Source organism: Pseudophryne corroboree, chromosome 5, assembly GCF_028390025.1.
Source record: "Pseudophryne corroboree isolate aPseCor3 chromosome 5, aPseCor3.hap2, whole genome shotgun sequence".
Taxonomy (NCBI): Eukaryota; Metazoa; Chordata; class Amphibia; order Anura; family Myobatrachidae; genus Pseudophryne; species Pseudophryne corroboree.
Window position 1 is genome coordinate 633,456,591 of NC_086448.1, and position 26,277 is coordinate 633,482,867.

Sequence of the window (26,277 nt, forward strand, 5' to 3'; positions counted from 1 at the left end):
CAGTTAACAGTATGATAACAGAAAGAGCCTCTTAAAGATGGCTCCTTAACAATATAACCCGAATTTGTTAACAATAACTATGTACAGTATTGCAGATAATCCGCACTTGGGATGGGCGCCCAGCATCCACTACGGACTCCGAGAAATAGAATTATCGGTAAGTAAATTCTTATTTTCTCTATCGTCCTAAGTGGATGCTGGGGTTCCTGAAAGGACCATGGGGATTATACCAAAGCTCCCAAACGGGCGGGAGAGTGCGGATGACTCTGCAGCACCGAATGAGAGAATTCCAAGTCCTCTTTTGCCAGGGTATCAAATTTGTAGAATTTTACAAACGTGTTTTCCCCCGACCACGTAGCTGCTCGGCAGAATTGTAATGCCGAGACCCCTCGGGCAGCCGCCCAAGATGAGCCCACCTTCCTTGTGGAATGGGCCTTAACAGATTTAGGCTGTGGCAGGCCTGCCACAGAATGAGCAAGTTGAATTGTGTTACAAATCCAACGAGCAATCGTCTGCTTAGAAGCAGGGGCACCCAACTTGTTGGGTGCATATAGTATCAACAGCGAGTCAGATTTTCTGACTTCAGCCGTCCTTGAAATGTATATTTTTAAGGCTCTGACAACGTCCAACAACTTGGAGTCCTCCAAGTCGCCAGTGGCCGCAGGCACCACAATAGGTTGGTTCAGGTGAAACGCTGATACCACCTTAGGGAGAAAATGCGGACGAGTCCTCAGTTCTGCCCTATCCGAATGGAAGATTAGATAAGGGCTTTTATAAGATAAAGCCGCCAATTCAGATACTCTCCTGGCGGAAGCCAGGGCCAGTAACATAGTCACTTTCCATGTGAGATATTTAAAATCCACCTTTTTCAATGGTTCAAACCAATGGGATTTGAGGAAATCTAAAACTACATTTAGATCCCACGGTGCCACCGGAGGCACCACAGGAGGCTGTATATGCAGTACTCCTTTAACAAAAGTCTGTACCTCAGGAACTGAGGCCAATTCTTTTTGGAAGAATATTGACAGGGCCGAAATTTGAACCTTAATAGATCTCAATTTGAGACCCATAGACAATCCTGATTGTAGGAAAAGTAGGAAACGACCCAGTTGAAATTCCTCCGTCGGAACACTCCGATCCTCGCACCACGCGACATATTTTCGCCAAATGCGGTGATAATGTTTCGCGGTGACTTCCTTCCTTGCCTTAATCAAGGTAGGAATGACTTCTTCTGGAATGCCTTTCCCTTTTAGGATCTGGCGTTCAACCGCCATGCCGTCAAACGCAGCCGCGGTAAGTCTTGAAAGAGACAGGGACCCCGTTGTAGCAGGTCCCTTCTCAGAAGTAGAGGGCACGGGTCGTCCGTGACCAACTCTTGAAGTTCCGGGTACCAAGTCCTTCTTGGCCAATCCGGAGCCACTAGTATTGTTCTTACTCCTCCTCACCGTATAATCTTCAATACCTTTGGTATGAGAGGCAGAGGAGGAAACACATATACTGATTTGTACACCCAAGGTGTTACCAGTGCGTCCACAGCTATTGCCTGTGGATCTCTTGACCTGGCGCAATACTTGTCCAGTTTCTTGTTGAGGCGAGACGCCATCATGTCTACCATTGGTCTTTCCCAACAGTTTATTAGCATGTGGAAGACTTCTGGATGAAGACCCCCCTCTCCCGGGTGAATATCGTGTCTGCTGAGGAAGTCTGCTTCCCAGTTGTCCACGCCCGGGAAGAACACTGCTGACAGTGCTATTACGTGATTCTCCGCCCAGCGAAGAATCTTGGCAGCTTCTGCCATTGCACTCCTGCTTCTTGTGCCGCCCTGTCTGTTTACATGGGCGACCGCCGTGATGTTGTCCGACTGAATCAACACCGGTTTTCCTTGCAGGAGTGGTTCCGCCTGGCTTAGAGCATTTTAGATTGCTCTTAGTACCAGAATGTTTATGTAAAGAGACTTTTCCAGGTTCGTCCATACCCCCTGGAAGTTTCTTCCTTGTGTGACTGCTCCCCAACCTCTCAGGCTGGCGTCCGTGGTCACCAGGATCAAATCCTGTATGCCGAATCTGCGGCCCTCCAATAGATGAGCCTTTTGCAACCACCACAGAAGATATACCCTTGTCCTTGGCGACAGGGTTATTCGCAGGTGCATCTGAGGATGCGACCCTGACCATTTGTCCAACAGATCCCTTTGGAAAATTCTTGCATGGAATCTGCCGAATGGAATTGCTTCGTAAAAAGCCACCATTTTTCCCAGGACTCTTGTGCATTGATGTACAGACACCTTTCCTGGTTTTAGGAGGTTCCTGACAGGTCGGATAACTCCTTGGCTTTTTCCTCGGGAAGAAAAACCTTTTTCTGAACCGTGTCCAGAATCATCCCTAGGAACAGCAGACGTATCGTCGGAAAACAGCTGCGATTCTTGGAATATTTAGAATCCAGTCGTGCCGTCGAAGAACTACTTTAGATAGTGCTCTTCCGACCTCCAACTGTTCTCTGGAACTTGCCCTTTTTAGGTCGTGCAAGTAAGGGATAATTTAGATGCCTTTTTTCTTTGAAGAAACATCTTTTCGGCCATTACCTTGGTAAAAAAGCCCGGGGTGCCGTGGATAATTCAAAACGGCATCGTCTGAAACTGATATTGACAGTTCTGTACCACGAACCAGAGGTACCCTTGATGAGAAGGACAAAATTTGGACATGGAGGTAATCCTTGATGTCCAGGGACACCATATAGACCCCTTTTTTCCGGTTCGCTATCACTGCTCTGAGTGACTTTATCTCGATTTGAACCTTTTATGTAAGTGTTCAAAACATTTTAGATTTAGACTATGTGTCACCAAGCCGTCTGGCTTCAGTACCACAATATAGTGTGGAAAAATAATACCCTTTTCCTTGTCGTAGGAGGGGTACTTTGATTATCACCTGCTGGATATACAGCTTGTGAATTGTTTCCAATGCTGCCTCCCTGTCGGAGGGAGCCGTTGGTAAAGCAGACTTCAGGAACCTGCGAGGAGAAGATGTCTCGACTCTCCAATCTTTACCCCTGGGATAATACTCGTACGATCTAGGGGTCAACTTGCGAGTGATCCCACTGCGCCCTGAGACTCTTGAGACTACCCCCCCACCTTGAGTCCGCTTGCACGGCCCCAGCGTCATGCTGAGGACTTGGCAGACGCGGTGGAGGGCTTCTTTTCCTGGGAAAGGGCTGCCTGCTGCAGTCTACTTCCCTTACCTCTATGTCTGGGCAGATATGACTGGCCTTTTGCCTGCATGCCCTCATGGGAAAGGAAAGATTGAGGCTGAAAAGACGGTGTCTTTTTTAGCTGAGATGTAACTTGGGGTAAAAAAGGTTGGATTTCCCAGCTGTTGCTGTGGTCCCCAGGTCCGATGGACCGACCCCCAAATAACTCCTTCCCTTTATACAGCAATACTTCCATCTGCCGTATGGGATCTGTATCACCTGACCACTGTCGTGTCCCTGACATCTTCTGGGAGATATGGACAACGCACTTATCTTGATGCCAGAGAGCAAATATCCCTCTGTGCATCTCACATACATATATATAGAATGCATCCTATTAAATGCTCTACATGAATAAAATATTTTCAGTCAGGGAATCCGACCAAGCCAACCCAGCACTGCATCTCCAGGCTGATGGCGATCGCTGGTCGCAGTATAACCACCGTATGTGTGTATATACTTTTTAGGATATTTTTCCAGCTTCCTATCAGCTGGCTCCTTGAGGGCGGCCGTATCTGGAGACGGTAACGCCACTTGATAAGCGTGTGAGCGCCTTATCACCCTAAGGGGTGTTTCCCAACGTACCCTAATTTCTGGCGGGAAAGGGTATAACGCCAATATTTGCTATCGGGGTAACCCTACGCATCATCACACACTTCATTTTATTTTATCTGATTCAGGAAAAACTACAGGTAGTTTTTTCACTCCCACATAATACCCTTTCTTGTGGTACTTGTAGTATCAGAAACACGTAACACCTCCTTCATTGCCCTTAACGTGTGGCCCTAATGAGAAATACGTTTGTTTATTCACCGTCGACACTGTATTCAGTGTCCGTGTCTGTGTCTGTGTCGACCGACTGAGGTAAATGGGCGTTTTTAAAACCCCTGACGGTGTTTCTGAGACGCCTGGACCGGTCCTAATAGATTGTCGGCCGTCTCATGTCGTCAACCGACCTTGCAGCGTGTTGACATTCTCACGTAATTCTCTAAATAAGCCATCCATTCCGGTGTCGACTCCCTAGAGAGTGACATCACCATTACAGGCAATTTCTCCGCCTCCTCACCAACATCGTCCTCATACATGTCGACACACACGTACCGACACACAGCACACACACCGGGAATGCTCTGACAGAGGACAGGACCCACTAGCCCTTTGGGGAGACAGAGGGAGAGTCTGCCAGCACACACCAAAAACGCTATAATTATATAGGGACAACCTTATATAAGTGTTTCTCCCTTATAGCATCTTTTATATATATACAATATCGCCAAAATCAGTGCCCCCCCTCTCTGTTTTAACCCTGTTTCTGTAGTGCAGTGCAGGGGAGAGCCTGGGAGCCTTCTCTCCAGCTTTTCTGTGAGAGAAAATGGCGCTGTGTGCTGAGGAGATAGGCCCCGCCCCTTTTTCGGCGGGCTCGTCTCCCGCTATTTTTGAAGTTAGGCAGGGGTTAAATATCTCCATATAGCCTCTGTGGGCTATATGTGAGGTATTTTTTGCCTCTAATAAGGTTTTTATTTGCCTCTCAGAGCGCCCCCCCCAGCGCTCTGCACCCTCAGTGACTGTTGTGTGAAGTGTGCTGAGAGGAAAATGGCGCACAGCTGCAGTGCTGTGCGCTACCTTTATGAAGACTCAGGAGTCTTCAGCCGCCGATTTTGGACCTCTTCTCTCTTCAGCGTCTGCAAGGGGGCCGGCGGCGCGGCTCCGGTGACCATCCAGGCTGTACCTGTGATCGTCCCTCTGGAGCTAGTGTCCAGTAGCCAAGCAGCAAATCCACTCTGCACGCAGGTGAGTTCACTACTTCTCCCCTAAGTCCCTCGTTGCAGTGATCCTGTTGCCAGCAGGACTCACTGTAAAGTAAAAAACCTAAGCTAAACTTTCTCTAAGCAGCTCTTTAGGAGAGCCACCTAGATTGCACCCTTCTCGTTCGGGCACAAAATCTAACTGGAGTCTGGAGGAGGGTCATAGGGGGAGGAGCCAGTGCACACCACCTGATCTGGTAAAAGCTTTACTTTTTTGTGCCCTGTCTCCTGCGGAGCCGCTATTCCCCATGGTCCTTTCAGGAACCCCAGCATCCACTTAGGACGATAGAGAAATATTATTGGTTATGGGCATTAATCCCTTTAATCCTCTATATGCACTAATTTTCCCTATTTTATAACATTAATTTTCTTTTTCCTTCCTCTCTTTGTTCCAATGTACATAAATAATTAAAAATCTTAAAAAATGTTTTTAAATAATATCGGGCAATAATAGGACCCCTACGGAAATACATCTCTAGTATTTAATTATACCATAACTGCATGTTTTTTGAAATGCCCCATATATCATCATCCTTTTTCTTCCCTATTTTTGGGATTACATGCATATACTTACCGCAATATAGTCTGTATGGTTCTTGTTTACTGATTAGTGATTTTTCTCACTATTGAATTGCAGTAATTTTTGTATTTAATAGGTTCCTGTTAAATTTTATTGGAAACTTATGATCTTTAATTGGGTAGCTTTGCTACATAGGACTGCGTCCGGCACCTATAATTGATTAGTAATGAAGAAAGACTGTGAATAGGTAGCATTCCCCCCTTTAAAAGCAATGGATCATAGGCTACCTAATTACCTGTGATCAAGCTTTGTGAAACGTACGTCAGGTCTTCCAAGAGGGCGAGTCACGTGGTGCGCACACGTGACCCACCGGTCCGTCAGTGGAACAGCAGTGTGGCAGCTGGGAACGGAGGGAGTGTTTGTTTGCCGCTGGCCAGAGCGGCCGCAGGAGGACGGGACCCCGCGCGGTTGATAGACGGCGGGGATCGTCCCCGAGTATAGACGTTTATATGTGGAACTCTGGGGTGGCAATTCCCCCTTTTCTCCGCGTCCTGTCTCGGGAGTGGTAACTATATAGACACAGTGGTGGCCAGTGAATATATTTACAACCTTATACGTGATATTTAAATACCTTGTCTCCATCTTAAAGGATCAGGACAATAACTATGAGGATACAAATTGGTTAATATTTATACAGTGCTACTCTAGAGGTGTTATTTCAAAAAAAGCCACATGTCCTATGACAATGTATCATCTCTCTTTTTGACACATATAACATTTCTGGCAAGTATCAATAGTAGCTGCAAATATTGGCAGTAGCAGCAATATTGCATCAGAGAAAACAGATCAATATGATATGCTAATGAGTCTTTCGGGAGTTACCCATTGTTACAATTAGCAAGCGGTAACAGTGGCTACAATTACTGGCAGTAGCAGTAATACTGCATTAGAGAGAACAGCTGATTATCACATGTCAAATGAGTTTTGTCAGCTATTGTGAAGATTTCCATCATTATTTTTGTGTTGGGATATATATAGGAAGACAATAGGGTAAAGAGAGAATAAGTAGTAATATCATCATGCAATTTGGCTCACACTGACAATAACCAACAGTGATTAAAACCATAATTAACCTTTCAGGAGTGTACCGCAATAGAGGCAAATGTGCAGGTTTAAAATCTCTGCACTACCTGTTACAAGGCACCAGGGAATACCTGCCTGAGTCTCCTTGCTTGATACCTCCTCTTTCTCTTTTTTCTGGCCAATTTGGATGCACCTACCCTCTCTCATTCCTCGTCCTATACCTGCTGGCAAGACGGGAGAACAGCAGAAGGGAGGTCTGCCTATATCTTGGCCACTTTCTCATACCTCTATGTGTTCAAAATACATTATGTCTTCAATCTAGCCAAATGCATTAGTGGCTGCTGGCAAGACCTGAAGCTTCTGGGTCTCAGACCTCTGTCAAGCAATAAAATCACTTATGATATTGACATAAACTGAGGTATCGGTACCTCATACCTCTGACAGTAAACGATATCAACATATATAACTACTTGGTAATTGTCAAAAAGAACCAAAGCTCATTATGCTGTACACCTCTGTCATGCATTTGAAATCATCTGACAGCCCATAAGAGAAATCGAGGGATTGGTGCCTCATACCTCCGTTTGGATATGGTTGTAAATAACACCTCTTTTTCACTTCAGCATTTTGAAATTGTCAGATTGTTGCTGAACTAACTGTTTGATAGCCATCGATAAAAACTGAGGTAATTGTGCCTCATACCTCTGTCAGGACTCTTGCTTAAACTAATGGGATATATGTGGAAGAAATAATGGTAAAGAGATTTGGAGCTATACGGCCTGGGTTCTTCACAGAAAAGATTTGCCTTTGAGATATAGGAGTACTCAGTTGTGGATAATCAAGGTACATTACTTTTGGAGTATTACTATATAACTGTTGACACTAAGCAATTTATCAATCAGACAATTGCCCTGAGTGTAAAAATGATTGGGATAGATTACACGGGGTAATTTGTTTATGATACGGGTGCCTTGTATTCTCTCATTATATATGTGTGTGAATCAACACAAACTTTAATTCCTTATCTCTTTACACAGGTGGCACCATTTTTTATGTCCTATTGATGGCATGCCCTTGTCTGTTATATCTCGAAAGAAACGGCTATACAGACATCTCTCCTCGTTAACTGGGCCACACACTGACACATAAGTGACCCAACTCAAAATAATCCCTCAAGTGACCTATGATTCAAAATCACTGCCCTGAGAATTTACACATGGGCACATAAATGATAAAGATGATGGTCACATTATCAAATTTTTGATACATTTTTCTTACATTTATGAGAAGGGAATTATCACACAAACGGACTCAAACATAATTAATTGTTTTGACTGAGGTCATCTAGATAAGACCATATTCTTTTTACATATTTTTACAATAAGATCACATATTTATTAGTTTATTCATATGGATGTTGTATACAAATTTTATTAGGTATGCCTTAAAAAATTATTTAATTTTAAGATTATATTTTTTCATTAGTATATATTAATTTTTCTCGTTACCTCAGATAAGAGTGCTTCCTACCAGGGTTATTTTGTCTTCCTTGTAGTCATTTTCATGATTTGTGTCTTTATACCCTTGGGAGCACCACTGACCATCATAATTTATTGTTACCATTTTATCATTGGGCTATAGGTATACAATTGATCAATAAAAGGGAAAAATATCCCAAGTGTGTCAGTTTCTCTGAGGTAATTACAATTTGTTCAACTATTTATCCTGTGCGGCCTTCCCCAGCCCTTTTCCCCTCTCTTTTTTTGTAACAATTTAAACTTATCACAGTTGTGTCTCCCAGCAAAGATGATAAGAGAAGTAGCTTATTCATCTGCTGCTTCTGTGCATTTATATTAGGACACTGATGTACACGGAGGTGTAGAACAAGAAAAAAATAGGATTTTAATTACCTACCGGTAAATCCTTTTCTCATAGTCCATAGAGGATGCTGGGTTCCACATTAGTACCATTGGGTATGGACGGGTCAACTAGGAGCCATTGGCACTTTAAGAGTTTGAGAGTGTGGGCTGGCTCCTCCCTCTATGCCCCTCCTACCAGACTCAGTCTAGAAACTGTGCCCGAGGAGACTGACAACTTTGAGAGAAGGATTTTACACAGATGGTGGCGAGATTCACACCAGCTCACGCATACAAGGCAAACCAAGCTAACCAGCCTGAAAACTCAGCAAAGGCTGAACAAGATTACTTAACCAAGTAACAAAACAGTACTTAACCAAGAACTAAGCAGTACTGAACTACTGTAAATAACCACTGCAGTTTCACGATACGCTGGGCGGGTGCCCAGCATCCTCTACGAACTACGAGAAAAGGATTTACCGGTAGGTAATTGAAATCCTATTTTTTCTTACATTCTAGAGGATGCTGGGTTCCACATTAGTACCATGGGGATGTACCAAAGTGGGAGGGAGAGTGTGGAGGCTCCTGCAGAACTGACTGACCAAACTTCAGGTCCTCAGCAGCAAAAGTATCGAACTTGTAGAACTTAGCAAAAGTGTTCGACGCAAACAAAGTAGCTGCTCGTCAAAGCTGTAAAGACGAGACACCCCGGGCAGCCGCCCAGGAAGAACCCACCTTACGAGTAGAGTGGGCCTGAACAGACGAAGGACACGGCAATCCTGCCATAGAATACGCATGCTGGATAGTGAACCTGATCCAGCGAGAGATAGTCTGCTTAGAAGCAGTACACCCAATTTTCTTAGGATCATACAGGACAAACGGAGAGTCCGATATTCTGTGACGAGCAGTTCTCTTCACAGATTTTCAGAGCCCTTACAACATCCAAGAACTTTGATGAAATTGAGGAGTCAGTAGCAACTGGCACCACAATAGGTTGGTTGATATGAAATGCCGACACAACCTTCGGAAGGAACTGCTGACGCGTTCGGAGCTCAGCCCTATCTTCATGGAAGATCAAGTAGGAGCTCTTACAAGACAAAGCCCCCAACTCCAACACACGTCTAGCAGAAGCTAAGACCAACAAAGTGACAGCCTTCCTTGTGAGAAACTTGACATCAACCTCCGGTAGAGGCTCGAATCAATCCGATTGGAGGAGCTGTAACACCACGTTAAGATCCCAGGGCGCCATAGGCGGCACAAAGGGAGGCTGGATGTGCAGAACCTCTTTCAAGAAAGTCTGAACATCAGGGAGGGAAGCAAATTGTCTCTGGAAGAAAATGGATAGGGATGAATTCTGGACCTTTACGGAGCCCAACCTCAGGCCCATTTCCATACCTGCATGTAGGAAGAGGAGAAACCGTCCCAGTTGAAACTCCACCACAGGAAACTTCTTGGACTCAAACCAAGATACATACTTTTTCCAAATACGATGGTAATGTTTAGACGTTACTCCTTTCCTAGCCTGTATCATGGTAGGAATAACGTTGTTCGGAATGCCCTTCCGAGCCAAGATCTGGCTTTCAACCTCCATGCATCAAATGTAGCCATGGTAAATCTTGATAAGCGAAAGGCCCCTGCTGCAGCAGGTCTTCCCGAAGAGGAAGAGGCCTCGCTCTTTCAGAAGTAGATCCAGAAGATCCACATACCAAGTCCTTCTTGGCCAGTCCAGAGTAATGAGGATTACTACAAAAAGGGTATCCTGGAGCTAGAAAAGGTTCAAAGGCGGGCGACCAAACTAATTAAGGGTATGGAGACGCTGGAATACGAGGAAAGGCTTGCAAGACTAGGCATGTTTACACTGGAAAAGAGGAGATTAAGAGGGAACATGATCAACATTTACAAATATATAAGGGGACAATATACAGATCTTGCGCAGGACCTGTTTTTGGTTAGATCAACACAGAGAACTCGTGGACACTCGCTCAGGTTAGAGAGGAGATTCCACACAATACGGCGTAAAGGCTTTTTTACGGTAAGGACGATACGTGTTTGAAATTCCCTGCCTGAGGGAGTTGTAATGGCCAACTCAGTCAACACCTTTAAGAATGGGTTAGATAAATTCCTAATGGATAAGGATATCCAGGGTTACGGGGTATAGTCACGCACTATGGTTATTATGAAAAGAGGGGTTAATCGGAACGGCATTTAGCAACTTTAGTCAAAATTTTATACAAGATAATCGTGCATAGGAGACCACAAATAGGTTGAACCCGATGGACAATTGTCTTTTTTCAACCTTAGATACTATGTTACTATGATTGCATGAACTCCTGTTCTCCTTATGAGCTTTAGAACTCTTGGAATTAGTGGAAGTGGAGGAAACACGTACACCAACTGGAACACCCAGGGAGTTACCAGGGCGTCCACCGCCGCTGCCTGCGGGTCTCTTAACTTGGAGCAATACCTCCAAAGTTTTTTGTTTAGGCGGGATGCCATCATATCTATTTGAGGAACCCCCCAAAGATTTGTCACCTCTGTTAACACCTCTGGATGGAGGCCCCATTCTCCTGGATGGATCGTGTCTGCTGAGGAAGTCTGCTTCCCAGTTGTCCACTCCCGAAATGAAGATTGCTGACAGCGCCACCACGTGTTTTTCCACCCAGAGGATGATTTTTGTCACCTCTGACATTGCAGCTCTGCTCTTCGTTACGCCTTGTCGGTTTATGTAGGCCACTGTCGTTACATTGTCCGACTGAACTTGAATGGCCCAATCTTTCAGAAGATGTGACGCTTGCAGAAGACTGTTGTACACGGCTCTTAGTTCCAGAATGTTTATTGGAAGACTGGATTCCAGGCGTGACCACCTTCCTTGGAAGGTTTCCCTTGAGTGACTGCGCCCAAGCCCCGGAGACTTGCATCCGTGGTTAGAAGGATCCAGTCCTGAATCCCGAACCTGCGGCCTTCCAGAAGGTGAGGCATTTGTAGCCACTAGAGGAGTGAAATCCTTGCTTCCTGTGACAGACGTATCCTCAGGTGCATATGCAGATGAGAACCCGACCACTTGTCTAAGAGATCCAATTGGAAGGATCGAGCATTAAACCTTCCGAACTGCAGAGCCTCGTAAGAGGCAACCATATTCCCCAAAAGACGAATGCACTGATGAATCAATGGGTTCAGGACATCCCGGACCATTGATTGCATCACCAACGTCTTCTCCACCGGTAGAAACACCCTCTGCACTTCCGTGTCGAGGAACATCCCCAGGAAAAACAATCTCTTTGACGGCACCAAATGTGACTTTGGAAGGTTCGGGATCTAACCATGGACCCTGAGCAGACGAGTCGTGAGAGCAATGGACTGAAACAGCTTCTTCCTGGACGACGCCTTTATCAGCAGATCGTCCAGGTATGGAATTATGTTCACCCCCTGTCTGCGGAGGGGAACCATCATCTCTGCCATCACCTTGGTGCCGTGGAGAGACCGAATGGCAGCGCCTGAAACTGATCGAGACTGTCTAACAGTGCAAATCTGACATAAGCCTGGTGTGGAACCAAATCGGAATGTGGAAATAAGCATCCTTGATATCTAGGGATACCAGAAACTCCCCCTCTTCCTGACCTGAGATCACCGCTCTCAGAGACTCTATTTTGAATTTGAACTCCCCTAGATAAGGGTTCAACGATTTCAAGTTCAAAATTGGTCTGACCGAACCATCCAGTTTCGGTACCACAAAAACGTTTGAATAGTAACCCACGTTGTGCATATGAGGTGGAACTGGAACAATGACCTCTGACTTTGGCAATTTCTGGATAGCTTACAGTAGGACAGTTCTGTCTGTCAGTAAAGCTGGCAACCCTGATTTGAAGAATCGGTGAGGTGGGGTTTCTTGAAACTCCAGTCTGTACCCCTGGGATACAATACCCTGTACCCAGGGATCCAGACCGGATGACACCCAGACGTGGCTGAAACATCAGAGTCTCGCACCCACCAGCCCGTCCTCCAGGCTGTGTGGTCCACTGTCATGCTGAGGATTTTGAGGTACCAGAAGCAGGCTTCTGGTCCTGGGAGCCTACGGGTGTAGGCTTTTTGGATTTTGCCCACCCACCTCTAAAGAAGGTGGTAGGAGGCTTGGACTTTTTTGTCTTAACGGTCTGAAAGGACTGTGATGCAGATGAAGAAAAAGGTTTCTTCGTAGAAGGCGTAGCTGAGGGAAGGAAAGGTGACTTACCCACGGTTGCCGTGGAAATCCACGCATCCAACGCTTCCCCAAATAGAGCCTGACCTGTGTAGGGTAGGTTCTCCACACTTCTCCTGGATTCCGCGTCTACAGACAATTGGCGTAGCCAGAGTCCCCTGAGAGCTGAGACAGACATGGAAGATATCCTTGCAGTCAGCGTACTCAGGTCCTTCATGGATTCCACCATGAATACCGCAGAATCCTGTATGTTACGTAAAAATAATTAAAATGTCACTTCTATCCATTGAATCCAAATCCTCTAGTAATGTGCCTGACCACTTTACTATAGCTTTGGAGATCCATATGCAGGCAATAGTAGGCCTTAACGCCACTCCTGAAGCAGTGTATATGGATTTGAGCGTAGTGTCAATCTTACGATCAGCCGGTTCTTTTAACGTGGTAGATCCAGGGACAGGTAAAACCACTTTTTTTAGACAGTCTGGAGACAGATGCGTCAACCATGGGTGGGTTTTCCCATTTTTTTCCTATCTTCCTCAGGGAAGGGAAAAGCAACCAGAATCCTTTTTGGAATCTGGAATTTTTTCTCCGGGTTTTTCCAGGATTTTTCAAATAAAGCGTTTAATTCTTTAGACGCAGGGAAGGTTAGCGAGGCTTTCTTATTATCTGTGAAGTAAGCCTCCTCAACCTGCTCAGGTGTTGTGTCAGTAATATTTAACACATCTCTAATGGCCTCAATCATTAGCTGCACCCCCTTTGCAAGCACCCCCTCAGCACATCCCCATCACCATCTGCTGTGTCAGAGTTGGTATCCGTGTCATCTTGCATAATCTGGGCAAGTGCACGTTTCTGTGGGTATATGCTAGGGGATTTTGAAGCAATAGGAACAGAACCTGACCAAACAGCCATAGACTTCTTTAAAACCTGAGATTCAGTCTCAGTATGTGAGACAATTCATTACATTCCTGTATACATGGAATGGATTCCTCCTGAGAGGACACAGAGACACAGAGTCTCTAGACATGGCTATGTGAGACAACAAACACCCACACACTCACACACACACAGGGAAATGTCAGACACAGTTTCCCCCCAAGCATGCCACAGAGAGACACAGAGACTGGAGCCAACCAACACACAGCGCTTCCCCAGGTAGATATAATACCACCCCCCAGCGCTTACTGTGTACCTTAATAGACTACACAGTATTTACACAGCCTCCCCCCCCCCCTTTCTACAACCCCCTGGTACCGCACAGGATAGCTGGAGTTGTTTGGAAGGACAGCTCTCCCTGTCAGCGTATCTGTTAGGATCTGCAGGCAGGAAAATGGCGCTGAACGCTGCTAGGTCCGCTCTGAGAAGCTCCGCCCCCTGAGGATTGTTGCTGGCAGTGTAACCGAGGTCCCTGACTGGCTTGTGACCAGTGTAGGGTATAGGCGCTGGCACAGGGCACCCCTCACAGCGCCGCACCATGTACCGCTGAGCCTCTGGAGCGCAGTTAGTACTGCGCTCCCACCCTGTTGCCGCCATCTTCACACCGGCTCCCCGCTTGTCAGGGGGGGGGCGGTGACTCACTCGCCACCGAAATCTTCTGGCTCTGTTAGGGGGTGGTGGCATGCCGCGGGAGTGAGCGGTCGCCTGGGGCGGCTAACGATCACCACCCTCAGGAGCTCAGTGTCCTGTCAGCGAAGATAGTGGCTCGAGCCCCGCAGGGCGGACAACAGCCTCCCTGTGCCTAACTACTCTTAGAAAAAAATAAAACTAAAGAAGCTCTAGGAGCTCCCCTAGCTGTGACCGTCTCCTCCGGCTGTGACCGGCTTCTCCTGGCACATTTTCTAAACTGAGTCTGGTAGGAGGGGCATAGAGGGAGGAGCTAGCCCAGACTCTCAAACTCTTAAAGTACCAATGGCTCCTAGTGGACCTGTCTTATACCCCATGGTACTAATGTGGACCCCAGCATCCTCTAGGACGTAAGAGAAAATTATATAAATGAACATGCACAGTACGGGTCCAGCACTCCTAAGGAACTTGCGTCACAAATATGTGCTCCGGTGCCAACCTGACAGGCCTGAGCAGCCTGTACATACATAGAAGTCCACAAAAGGCAGCACTCAGGAGACTGCAAAATGAGTGAAGAAAGCGGTGCTATTTATTACCAATGTTTCGAGGCATGGCGGACCCGTCTTCAGGACACACACCATGTGCGTGTCCTGAAGACAGGGCCGCCGTGCCCCGAAAAAAATAAATCTGGGATTTTAAAGGTTAACAAAAAAGGCATGGTAAATGCTATTCACAATTTTAGTACATAATCTAAAAGTGCATGTAATACAGTTTATTTTTAATTGGTTTTGAATATGATATTGTCCAGATGGTGGTCTTCATTCATGATACACACTTGTAGTCTATTTCTGAGGTTTGGTATCACTCGAAGGGTCATTTCCGGCATTATCACTGCAATATCTTGATGACGTTCACTTTCATTTATCTGGCTACGTTAACAAGCAGAATTTTTGTTACTGGGCGGAAAACAATCATCATCTCCCCTCCATCCCTCTGTTTCCTTTCCCCTCCTTTCCTGTTACCCCACTTTCATTCACCTCTGCCCCATGGTCCTACTACCCCACGACTCAGCCCTGCTCCCTTCCTCCCTCCCCTGTCATCTCTCCACACACCCATCCACATCACACTGAAATCCCTCCCTGCCCACCTCCTGTAGTTTCAGTTCCTAGCTCAGGCACCCGAACCATCACTACTCTCTCATCATCCCTGCCCTCAAAGTTAATCTCACCTCATCACTACAGCAACCCTGATAATCTTATTCACATCTCTCCCACAAACTCATACTCCCTATCCTGTGCCCTCTGGAATGCCAGATCTGTTTGTAACAAACTGGTCCCCACTCATGACCTTTTCATTTCCAACTCCCTGCACCTACTAGCCATTACTGAAACCTGGATTACTCCCTCTGAAACTACTTCTCCTGCTGCTCTCTCTGCCGGGGTCTCGCATTCACATCCCCCACCACCCCTAACCTGTGGGTCGCCATGGGGGTGGTGTTGGGGTCCTTTTACCTTCTAGTTACTCCTACCAACTCATACCACCAGAACCATCCCTTACATTCTTTACATTTGAGGTCCATGCCATACGCCTCTTCCAACCAGTCCATCTTAGAGTGGCTGTCATTTACCGCCCCCTTGACATTGCCTCCAAATTTATTAACAACTTTGCTTCCTGGCTTCCTCATATCCTCTCTTCTGACATTCCCTCCATTATACTAGGTGATTTAACATCCATATTGATATCCCCATCCAATCCCTTCCCTTTAAACTCCTTAACCTCACCTCTTCACTTGGTCTCTCCAAGTGGACCTCCTCACCCTCCCATGTGAATGGGAGCTCACTGGATCTGCTCTTCACTTACAGTTGTGATATTTCTGTTTTTTCGAACTCCCCATTTCACCTCTCTGACCAACACTTGCTCTCCATTAACCTTTCTCTCTCTGCTTCCCCATCTCTACCTCCTAAGGCTACCATCACTAAGTTTAACACTGAGGCTATTGACACCACATTCCTTTCCTCCCTGTTTGACTCCCTTCTCTCTCCTATTCTCTCTAATGCCCTGAACAAGCCACTTCCATATACAATGCATCCCTTACTTCTGCTTTTGACTCTGTCGCTCCACCAACCACTATTCACCCTCGCAATTTAACACCTCAACCCTGGCATACCAAATGCACCAGATATCTGCAAAAAATGTGCTGCCCTTTCTCTTGCTAAACAGTCATACTTCAAGAACCTCATCTCCTCCCAGTCTTCCAACCCCCGGCACCTCTTTGCCACTCTCAACTCACTCCTCTGCCCACCTCCACCTTGACTCCCCTCCTCACTCTCTGCTCTTGACTTTACCATTTACTTCACATCCAAAATTGACTCCATACTGGGCATCACATCACACCAGACCATCAGCAACCAGCCTTCTCCCATCCCTTACCACCCCTTCCCATTCCTCTCACCAACTCTGACATTTATCTCCCATGTATCTGGAGAGGAAATCATTACCCTCATTCAATCCTCTTTCCTCACCACCTCCCCCACTTGACCCTATCCCTTCCTGCCTCCTGCGCTACCTCACTCCTTCTGCCTGTTCCCATTTTTCCCACCTTCTCAATCTCTCCCTCTCATCAGGCACTGTCCCTCTGCCTTCAGGCATGCACTCATCTCTCCTATACTTAAAAAACCTATCCTTGATCTAAACACTCTACCCAACTACCGACCCATCTCTCTTCTCCATTTTGCCTCCAATCTCCTTGAGTGTATTGTCTACAACTGCCTTACTTCCTTTCTTTCCTCACACTCACTGCTTGACCCATTCCAGTCTGGCTTCCGTCCTCTCCACTCAACTGTAACTGCCCTCACAAAAGTCTGCAATGACCTCTATGCTGCCAAATCTAAGGGCCATTACTTTCTGTTTATTCTTCTTGACCTCTCTGCTGCTTTTAACACTGTGGACCACCCTCTGGTCTGCGTGATACTGCCCTCTCTTGGCTGTCTTCCTACCTCTCTGACTGTTCATTCTCTATCTCCTCTCATGACTCAACATCCCCCTCACTTCCACTAACTGTAGGTGTACCCCAAGGTTCTGTCCTTGGTCCTCTTTTTTTCTCTCTCTATACATCCTCAGTAGATAAGATCATTAGTTCGTTTGAATTGCAATATTATCTCTATGCTGATGACACTCAAATCTATCTTTCCTCTCCAGACCTCTCCCCTGCTCTCGTCACTCGTATCTCCAACTGTCTCTCTGCTATCTCTGTTTGGATGTCCCAGCTCTTTCTTAAACTTAACATGTCTAAAACCGAGCTGATCATCTTCCCTCCCTCCTATATAACCTCACCTCACACAATCTCATTATCTATTGATGGCACTACTATCTTCTCTAGCCCCCAAGTGTGCCGTCTTGGAGTAATCCTTGACTCCTCCCTCTCCTTTAAACCACACATTCAGCACCTCTCACCTGCCGTTTTCATCTAAAAAATATTTCCAGCATCAGACCTTTCCTGACCCAGGATGCTACTAAGACTCTTATCAACTCACTGGTCATCTCCAAACTGGACTACTGTAATCTCCTCCTGACTGGCATTCCTGACAAACACCTCTCTCCACTCCAATCTATCCCCAATGCTGCTGCCTGGCTCATTTTCCTCACCAAACGCACTACGTCCACCTCTCCTCTCTTACAAGACCTTCACTGGCTCCCCTTCCCTTTCAGAATCCATTTCAAGCTTCTCACACTCACTTACAAAGCCCTCACCCACTCCTCTCCTATTTACGTCTCTGACCTTATCTTCCGTTACACTCCCACCCTTCCTCTTCATTCTCTGCTAATGCATGCGGACTCTCTTGCCTACTGATTACTTCCTCCCACTCCTACCTCCAAGATTTTTCACGTGCTGCTCTCTCTCTCTCTCTGGAATTCCCTACCTCTCACCCCTCTCTACAAAACTTCAAACGGGCTCTCAAGAACCACTTCTTCACCAAACCCACCCAAATCTCATTCTAACCCTCTGTTCCACACTCTCTACATTCCCCATCTGTGTCACCACTGTCTGTCTACCCCTCCCCTTTAGAATGCAAGCTCTCACAAGTAGGGCCCTCTACCCTCATGTGCTTATCCTTTTTCTTACTTTCATAATCTTCAACTGCACCAAATCCAGCAGTCTTCTGCCACCTGATACTTATTTCAGTGTTATCTGCTGTTGTAGCTATGTTTACTTACCCTGTACTTGTCCTATATTGCCTTCAACTGTAAGATGCTGTTTTCCTGTTTTGATTATTTATATACTTGGTAATTGGGAGCTGCGGAACCCTTGTGGCGCCATATAAATAAAGGATAATAATAATAATAATAATAATAATAATAATTAGCTTCATAAAAGGTCTCTACACAGCCAATAGGGACATCTGAAAGCTGAGGTCTAAAGAACTGAAGGCTGCTATACGTCAAGAAATGACAATATCATATTCAAAATCAATTGAAAATAAACTGTATTCCATGCAGGTTTTTGCCTCACCATGTGCATGCCTTCTGTTAACCCAGAGGGGATGTAGTTAATATCCCGGCGGTCAGGATCTCGGTGGTAGAATAGCGACGCCGGGACCCCAACTTCCGAGAATGCAGACAGCTGCACCAGGGATATTCCGACTCATTGGTGTCCACGACATAGGCTTTCTAGCATATGCCCCGTTGCCGGCATTCTGGCAGCCGGGATCCCAGGGTAGGTATACTGACCTCCGGGATTACGGCCGCCGGGAAGCCATCTCCAACCCACCCAGAGAGACTAGATTACAGGTGCAGAAAAAAATTATAACTGAGTAGCTATATATATATATATAGTAGTGGCATCCAGACCAATAATTCAGTGTTTTATGATTTGCTTATAGGAGTACAAGTGGATCAACCGGAATGATTTGGCCAATGATTTAGCATAACCTGTTTTGCCAACGTTCTAAAAAACACGTTTCTGGTGATTTATGCCTGAGGAGATATCATATGTGAAACCTATCTTTTAGGGAATCACCTTTAACTAAAGAACCACACTCAGACAATGATTAACTGCTCTCTATCAGCATAGTTTTTTTTGTTTTTTTTTGCAAAAATCTTTTTTTTTGCTTACTGTGCCAATTCAGGTTCAGGTTAAAAGTAAAAAAACAAAAACAAACATCTCTTTTCAACATCATCCAGTTTGCAAAGTGTATATTTAGAATTTGATGGGAGATGCTATGACAGAAAAACTACAATAATATCTTTGTCAAATCACTGCATTCTTTGGCTTTTCATTTACATATTTTACATACAGTACTGGGAATATTTATCAGATAAAATAATATTTTAAACATGCTATCAACAAATACTTACCCTTGAAAAAGGGTAGGATAGGTGAATTTCAGAATAGACAGAACATACTGAAAAACAAAGACCAAGTTAATTGAACACACATAAATTAAGCTACGACATCAAAAGTGCTAATAAGACAAAAATAACATTAAATTAAAAAAAAACCACACCTTCTGTAGTATAGAAAAAAAAAAACACACCAAACACATATTGTATAGAAAAAAAACTTACACAAATATTACATAAAATAAGAATTTACTTACCGATAATTCTATTTATCATAGTCCGTAGTGGATGCTGGGAACTCCGAAAGGACCATGGGGAATAGCGGCTCCGCAGGAGACTGGGCACAAAAGTAAAAGCTTTAGGACTAGCTGGTGTGCACTGGCTCCTCCCCCTATGACCCTCCTCCAAGCCTCAGTTAGGATACTGTGCCCGGACGAGCGTACACAATAAGGAAGGATTTTGAATCCCGGGTAAGACTCATACCAGCCACACCAATCACACCGTACAACCTGTGATCTGAACCCAGTTAACAGCATGATAACAGAGGAGCCTCTGAAAAGATGGCTCACAACAATAATAACCCGATTTTTGTAACTATGTACAAGTATTGCAGACAATCCGCACTTGGGATGGGCGCCCAGCATCCACTACGGACTATGAGAAATAGAATTATCGGTAAGTAAATTCTTATTTTCTCTGACGTCCTAGTGGATGCTGGGAACTCCGAAAGGACCATGGGGATTATACCAAAGCTCCCAAACGGGCGGGAGAGTGCGGATGACTCTGCAGCACCAAATGAGAGAACTCCAGGTCCTCCTCAGCCAGGGTATCAATTTTGTAGAATTTTACAAACGTATTTGCTCCTGACCAAGTAGCTGCTCGGCAAAGTTGTAAAGCCGAGACCCCTCGGGCAGCCGCCCAAGATGAGCCCATCTTCCTTGTGGAGTGGGCATTTACAGATTTTTGGCTGTGGCAGGCCTGCCACAGAATGTGAAAGCTGAATTGTACTACAAATCCAACGAGCAATAGTCTGCTTAGAAGCAGGAGCACCCAGCTTGTTGGGTGCATACAGGATAAACAGCGAGTCAGATTTTCTGACTCCAGCCGTCCTGGAAACATATATTTTCAGGGCCCTGACAACGTCTAGCAACTTGGAGTCCTCCAAGTCCCTAGTAGCCGCAGGCACCACAATAGGTTGGTTCAGGTGAAACGCTGAAACCACCTTAGGGAGAAACTGAGGACGAGTCCTCAATTCCGCCCTGTCCGAATGGAAAATCAGATAAGGGCTTTTACAGGATAAAGCCGCCAATTCTGACACGCGCCTGGCCCAGGCCAGGGCCAACAGCATGACCACTTTCCATGTGAGATATTTTAACTCCACAGATTTAAGTGGTTCAAACCAATGTGGCTTTTTTGGAACCCAAAAACTACATTGAGATCCCAAGGTGCCACTGGAGGCACAAAAGGAGGCTGTATATGCAGTACCCCTTTTACAACGTCTGAACTTCAGGGACTGAAGCTAGTTCTTTTTGGAAGAAAATTGACAGGGCCGAAATTTGAACCTTAATGGAGCCCAATTTCAGGCCCATAGACACTCCTGTTTGCAGGAAATGTAGGAATCGACCCAGTTGAATTTCCTCCGTCGGGCCTTACTGGCCTCGCACCACGCAACATATTTTCGCCAAATGCGGTGATAATGTTTTGCGGTTACATCCTTCCTGGCTTTGATCAGGATAGGGATGACTTCATCCGGAATGCCTTTTTTCCTTCAGGATCCGGCGTTCAACCGCCATGTTGTCAAACGCAGTCGCGGTAAGTCTTGGAACAGACAGGGTCCTTGCTGAAGCAGGTCCCTTCTTAGAGGTAGAGGCCACGGATCCTCCGTGAGCATCTTTTGAAGTTCCGGTTACCAAGTCCTTCTTGGCCAATCCGGAGCCACGAATATAGTGCTTACTCCTCTCCATCTTATCAATCTCAGAACCTTGGGTATGAGAGGCAGATGAGGGAACACATACACTGACTGGTACACCCACGGTGTTACCAGAGCGTCTACAGCTATTGCCTGAGGGTCCCTTGACCTGGCGCAATACCTGTCGAGTTTTTCCCAATGGTTTATAATCATGTGGAAGACTTCTGGGTGAAGTCCCCACTCTCCCGGGTGGAGGTCGTGTCTGCTGAGGAAGTCTGCTTCCTAGTTGTCCACTCCCGGAATTGCTGACAGTGCTATCACATGATTTTCCGCCCAGCGAAGAATCCTTGCAGCTTCTGCCATTGCCCTCCTGCTTCTTGTGCCACCCTGTCTGTTTACGTGGGTGACTGCCATGATGTTGTCCGACTGGATCAACACCGGCTGACCTTGAAGCAGAGGTCTTGCTAAGCTTAGAGCATTGTAAATGGCCCTTAGCTTCAGGATATTTATGTGAAGTGATGTCTCCAGGCTTGACCATAAGCCCTGGAAATTCCTTCCCTGTGTGACTGCTCCCCAGCCTCGCAGGCTTGCATCCGTGGTCACCAGGACCCAGTCCTGAATGCCGAATCTGCGGCCCTCTAGAAGATGAGCACTCTGCAACCACCACAGGAGGGACACCCTTGTTCTTGGTGACAGGGTTATCCGCTGATGCATCTGAAGATGCGACCCGGACCATTTGTCCAGCAGGTCCCACTGGAAAGTTCTTGCGTGGAATCTGCCGAATGGGATTGCTTCGTAGGAAGCCACCATTTTACCCAGAACCCTTGTGCATTGATGCACTGAGACTTGGCTCGGTTTTAGGAGGTTCCTGACTAGCTCGGATAACTCCCTGGCTTTCTCCTCCAGGAGAAACACCTTTTTCTGGACTGTGTCCAGGATCATCCCTAGGAACAGAAGACGAGTCGTCGGAACCAGCTGCGATTTTGGAATATTGAGAATCCAATCGTGCTGCCGCAACACTACCTGAGATAGTGCTACACCGACCTCCAACTGTTCCCTGGATCTTACCCTTATCAGGGAATCGTCCAAGTAAGGGATAACTAAAATTCCCTTCCTTCGAAGGAATATCATCATTTCGGCCATTACCTTGGTAAAGACTTGGGGTGCCGTGGACCATCCATACGGCAGCGTCTGAACTGATAGTGACAGTTCTGTACCATAAACCTGAGGTACCCTTGGTGAGAAGGGTAAATTTGGACATGAAGGTAAGCATCCTTGATGTCCCGAGACATCATGTAGTCCCCTTCTTCCAGGTTCGCAATCACTGCTATGAGTGACTCAATCTTGAATTTGAACCTCTGTATGTAAGTGTTCAAAGATTTTAGATTTAGAATCGGTCTCACCGAGCCGTCCGGCTTCGGTACCACAACAGTGTGGAATAATACCCCGTTCCCTGTTGCAGGAGGGGTACCTTGATTATCACCTGCTGGGAATACAGCTTGTGAATGGCTTCCAAAACTGTCTCCCTGTCAGAAGGAGACATCGGTAAAGCCGACTTTAGGAAACGGCGAGCGGGAGACGTCTCGAATTCCAATTTGTACCCCTGAGATATCACCTGAAGGATCCAGGGGTCTACTTGCGAGTGAGCCCACTGCGCGCTGAAATTCATTGAGACGGGCTTCCCACCTTGCCTGATTCTGCTTGTAAAGCCCCAGCGTCATACTGAGGGCTTGGCAGAGGCGGGATAGGGTTTCTGTTCCTGGGAACTGGCTGATTTCTGCAGCCTTTTTCCTCTCCCTCTGTCACGGGGCAGAAATGAGGAACCTTTTGCCCGCTTGTCCACGAAAAGACTGCGCCTGATAATACGGCGTCTTCTCATGTTGAGAGGCGACCTGGGGTACAAACGTGGATTTCCCAGCTGTTGCCGTGGCCACCAGGTCTGAAAGACCGACCCCAAATAACTCCTCCCCTTAATAAGGCAATACTTCCAAATGCCGTTTGAAATCCGCATCACCTGACCACTGTCGTGTCCATAACCCTCTACTGGTAGAAATGGACAACGCACTTAGACTTGATGCCAGTCGGCAAATATTCCGCTGTGCATCACGCATATATAGAAATGCATCTTTTAAATGCTCTATAGGCAAAAATATACTGTCCCTATCTAGGGTATCAATATTTTCAGTCAGGGAATCCGACCACGCCAACCCAGCACTGCACATCCAGGCTGAGGCGATTGCTGGTCGCAGTATAACACCAGTATGTGTGTAAATACATTTTAGGATACCCTCCTGCTTTCTATCAGCAGGATCCTTAAGGGCGGCCATCTCAGGAGAGGGTAGAGCCCTTACAAGCGTGTGAGCGCTTTATCCACCCTAGGGGGTGTTTCCCAACGCACCCTAACCTCTGGCGGGAAAGGATATAATGCCAATAACATTTTAGAAATTATCAGTTGTTATCGGGGGAAACCCACGCATCATCACACACCTCATTTAATTTCTCAGATTCAGGAAAACTACAGGTAGTTTTTCCTCACCGAACATAATACCCCTTTTTGGTGGTACTCGTATTATCCGAAATGTGTAAAACATTTTTCATTGCCTCAATCATGTAACGTGTGGCCCTACTGGAAGTCACATTTGTCTCTTCACCGTCGACACTGGAGTCAGTATCCGTGTCGGCGTCTATATCTGTCATCTGAGGTAACGGGCGCTTTAGAGCCCCTGACGGCCTATGAGACGTCTGGACAGGCACAAACTGAGTAGCCGGCTGTCTCATGTCAACCACTGTCTTTTATACAGAGCTGACACTGTCACGTAATTCCTTCCAACAGTTCATCCACTCAGGTGTCGACCCCCTAGGGGGTGACATCACTATTACAGGCAATCTGCTCCGTCTCCACATCATTTTTCTCCTCATACATGTCGACACAAACGTACCGACATACAGCACACACGCAGGGAATGCTCTGATAGAGGACAGGACCCCACTAGCCCTTTGGGGAGACAGAGGGAGAGTTTGCCAGCACACACCAGAGCGCTATATATATACACAGGGATAACCTTATATAAGTGTTTTTCCCCTTATAGCTGCTGTATCTTTAATACTGCGCGTAATTAGTGCCCCCCTCTCTTTTTTAACCCTTTCTGTAGTGTAGTGACTGCAGGGGAGAGCCAGGGAGCTTCCCTCCAACGGAGCTGTGAGGGAAAATGGCGCCAGTGTGCTGAGGAGATAGGCTCCGCCCCCTTATCGGCGGCCTTATCTCCCGTTTTTCTATGTATTCTGGCAGGGGTTAAATGCATCCATATAGCCCAGGAGCTATATGTGATGTATTTTTTTGCCATCTAAGGTATTTTTATTGCGTCTCAGGGCGCCCCCCCCCAGCGCCCTGCACCCTCAGTGACCGGAGTGTGAAGTGTGCTGAGAGCAATGGCGCACAGCTGCAGTGCTGTGCGCTACCTTATTGAAGACAGGACGTCTTCTGCCGCCGATTTTCCGGACCTCTTCTGCTCTTCTGGCTCTGTAAGGGGGACGGCGGCGCGGCTCTGGGACCCATCCATGGCTGGGCCTGTGATCGTCCCTCTGGAGCTAATGTCCAGTAGCCTAAGAAGCCCAATCCACTCTGCACGCAGGTGAGTTCGCTTCTTCTCCCCTTAGTCCCTCGATGCAGTGAGCCTGTTGCCAGCAGGACTCACTGAAAATAAAAAACCTAATTTAAACTTTTACTCTAAGCAGCTCAGGAGAGCCACCTAGATTGCACCCTTCTCGTTCGGGCACAAAAATCTAACTGAGGCTTGGAGGAGGGTCATAGGGGGAGGAGCCAGTGCACACCAGCTAGTCCTAAAGCTTTTACTTTTGTGCCCAGTCTCCTGCGGAGCCGCTATTCCCCATGGTCCTTTCGGAGTTCCCAGCATCCACTAGGACGTCAGAGAAAAATATAAACTAGTATAATTAAAAAAATATACATCTATAAATTGATATAACCTGAAATGGAAAATGTCCCCTAGGTCGACACATGAAAAGGTCGATATGAGTTTTTAATATTTTTTGGGTGTCGTTTTCTTCGTTAAGTGACCGGGAACTCCTATTAGTGCATAGTATCCCCTCGCACGGCTCGCCATGCTTTGGGCAAGGTGCCTCGCTGCGCTTGTTACAGATTACTATTCCTAATCGTAGTCCACTTGGCTCGTAAAGTATGGAAGAAAAAAAAATTGTGAAAAACTCATGTCAACCTTTTCATGTGTCGACTTAGTAGACATGTCGAACTAATGCATGTCGACTAATAGTGGTCGACCTGATGAGTGTCGACCCAAGTGCTGTCGCCCTAAAGACCGGATACCATGCCATCATACTCTCCATAGTTCTAGATTCCTGCTGGCGGGAGGACTTGTGCAAAAAGATAGAGATGAGCGGGTTCGGTTTCTTTGAATCCGAACCCGCACGAACTTCACTTTTTTTTTCACGGGTCCGAGCGACTCGGATCTTCCCGCCTTGCTCGGTTAACCCGAGCGCGCCCGAACGTCATCATGACGCTGTCGGATTCTCGCGAGACTCGGATTCTATATAAGGAGCCGCGCGTCGCCGCCATTTTCACACGTGCATTGAGATTGATAGGGAGAGGACGTGGCTGGCGTCCTCTCCATTAGAATAGATTAGAAGAGAGAGAGAGAGAGAGAGAGAGATTGTGCAGACAGAGTTTACCACAGTGACCAGTGCAGTTGTTGTTAAGTTAACTTTTATTTAATATATCCGTTCTCTGCTATATCCGT

General features: G+C 46.4%; 1 protein-coding gene across 2 annotated transcripts in view; it reads right to left on the reverse strand.

The window, feature by feature from the left end:
• Positions 1–26,277, reverse strand: part of TMEM241 (transmembrane protein 241) — a 381,772-nt gene that overhangs the window by 306,299 nt on the left and 49,196 nt on the right. For both annotated transcript variants that reach the window (XM_063923592.1, XM_063923591.1), the window contains exon 2: positions 19,615–19,661. In XM_063923592.1, coding sequence (XP_063779662.1) covers positions 19,615–19,661 — 47 coding nt within the window. The remainder of the gene's footprint in view (positions 1–19,614; positions 19,662–26,277) is intronic.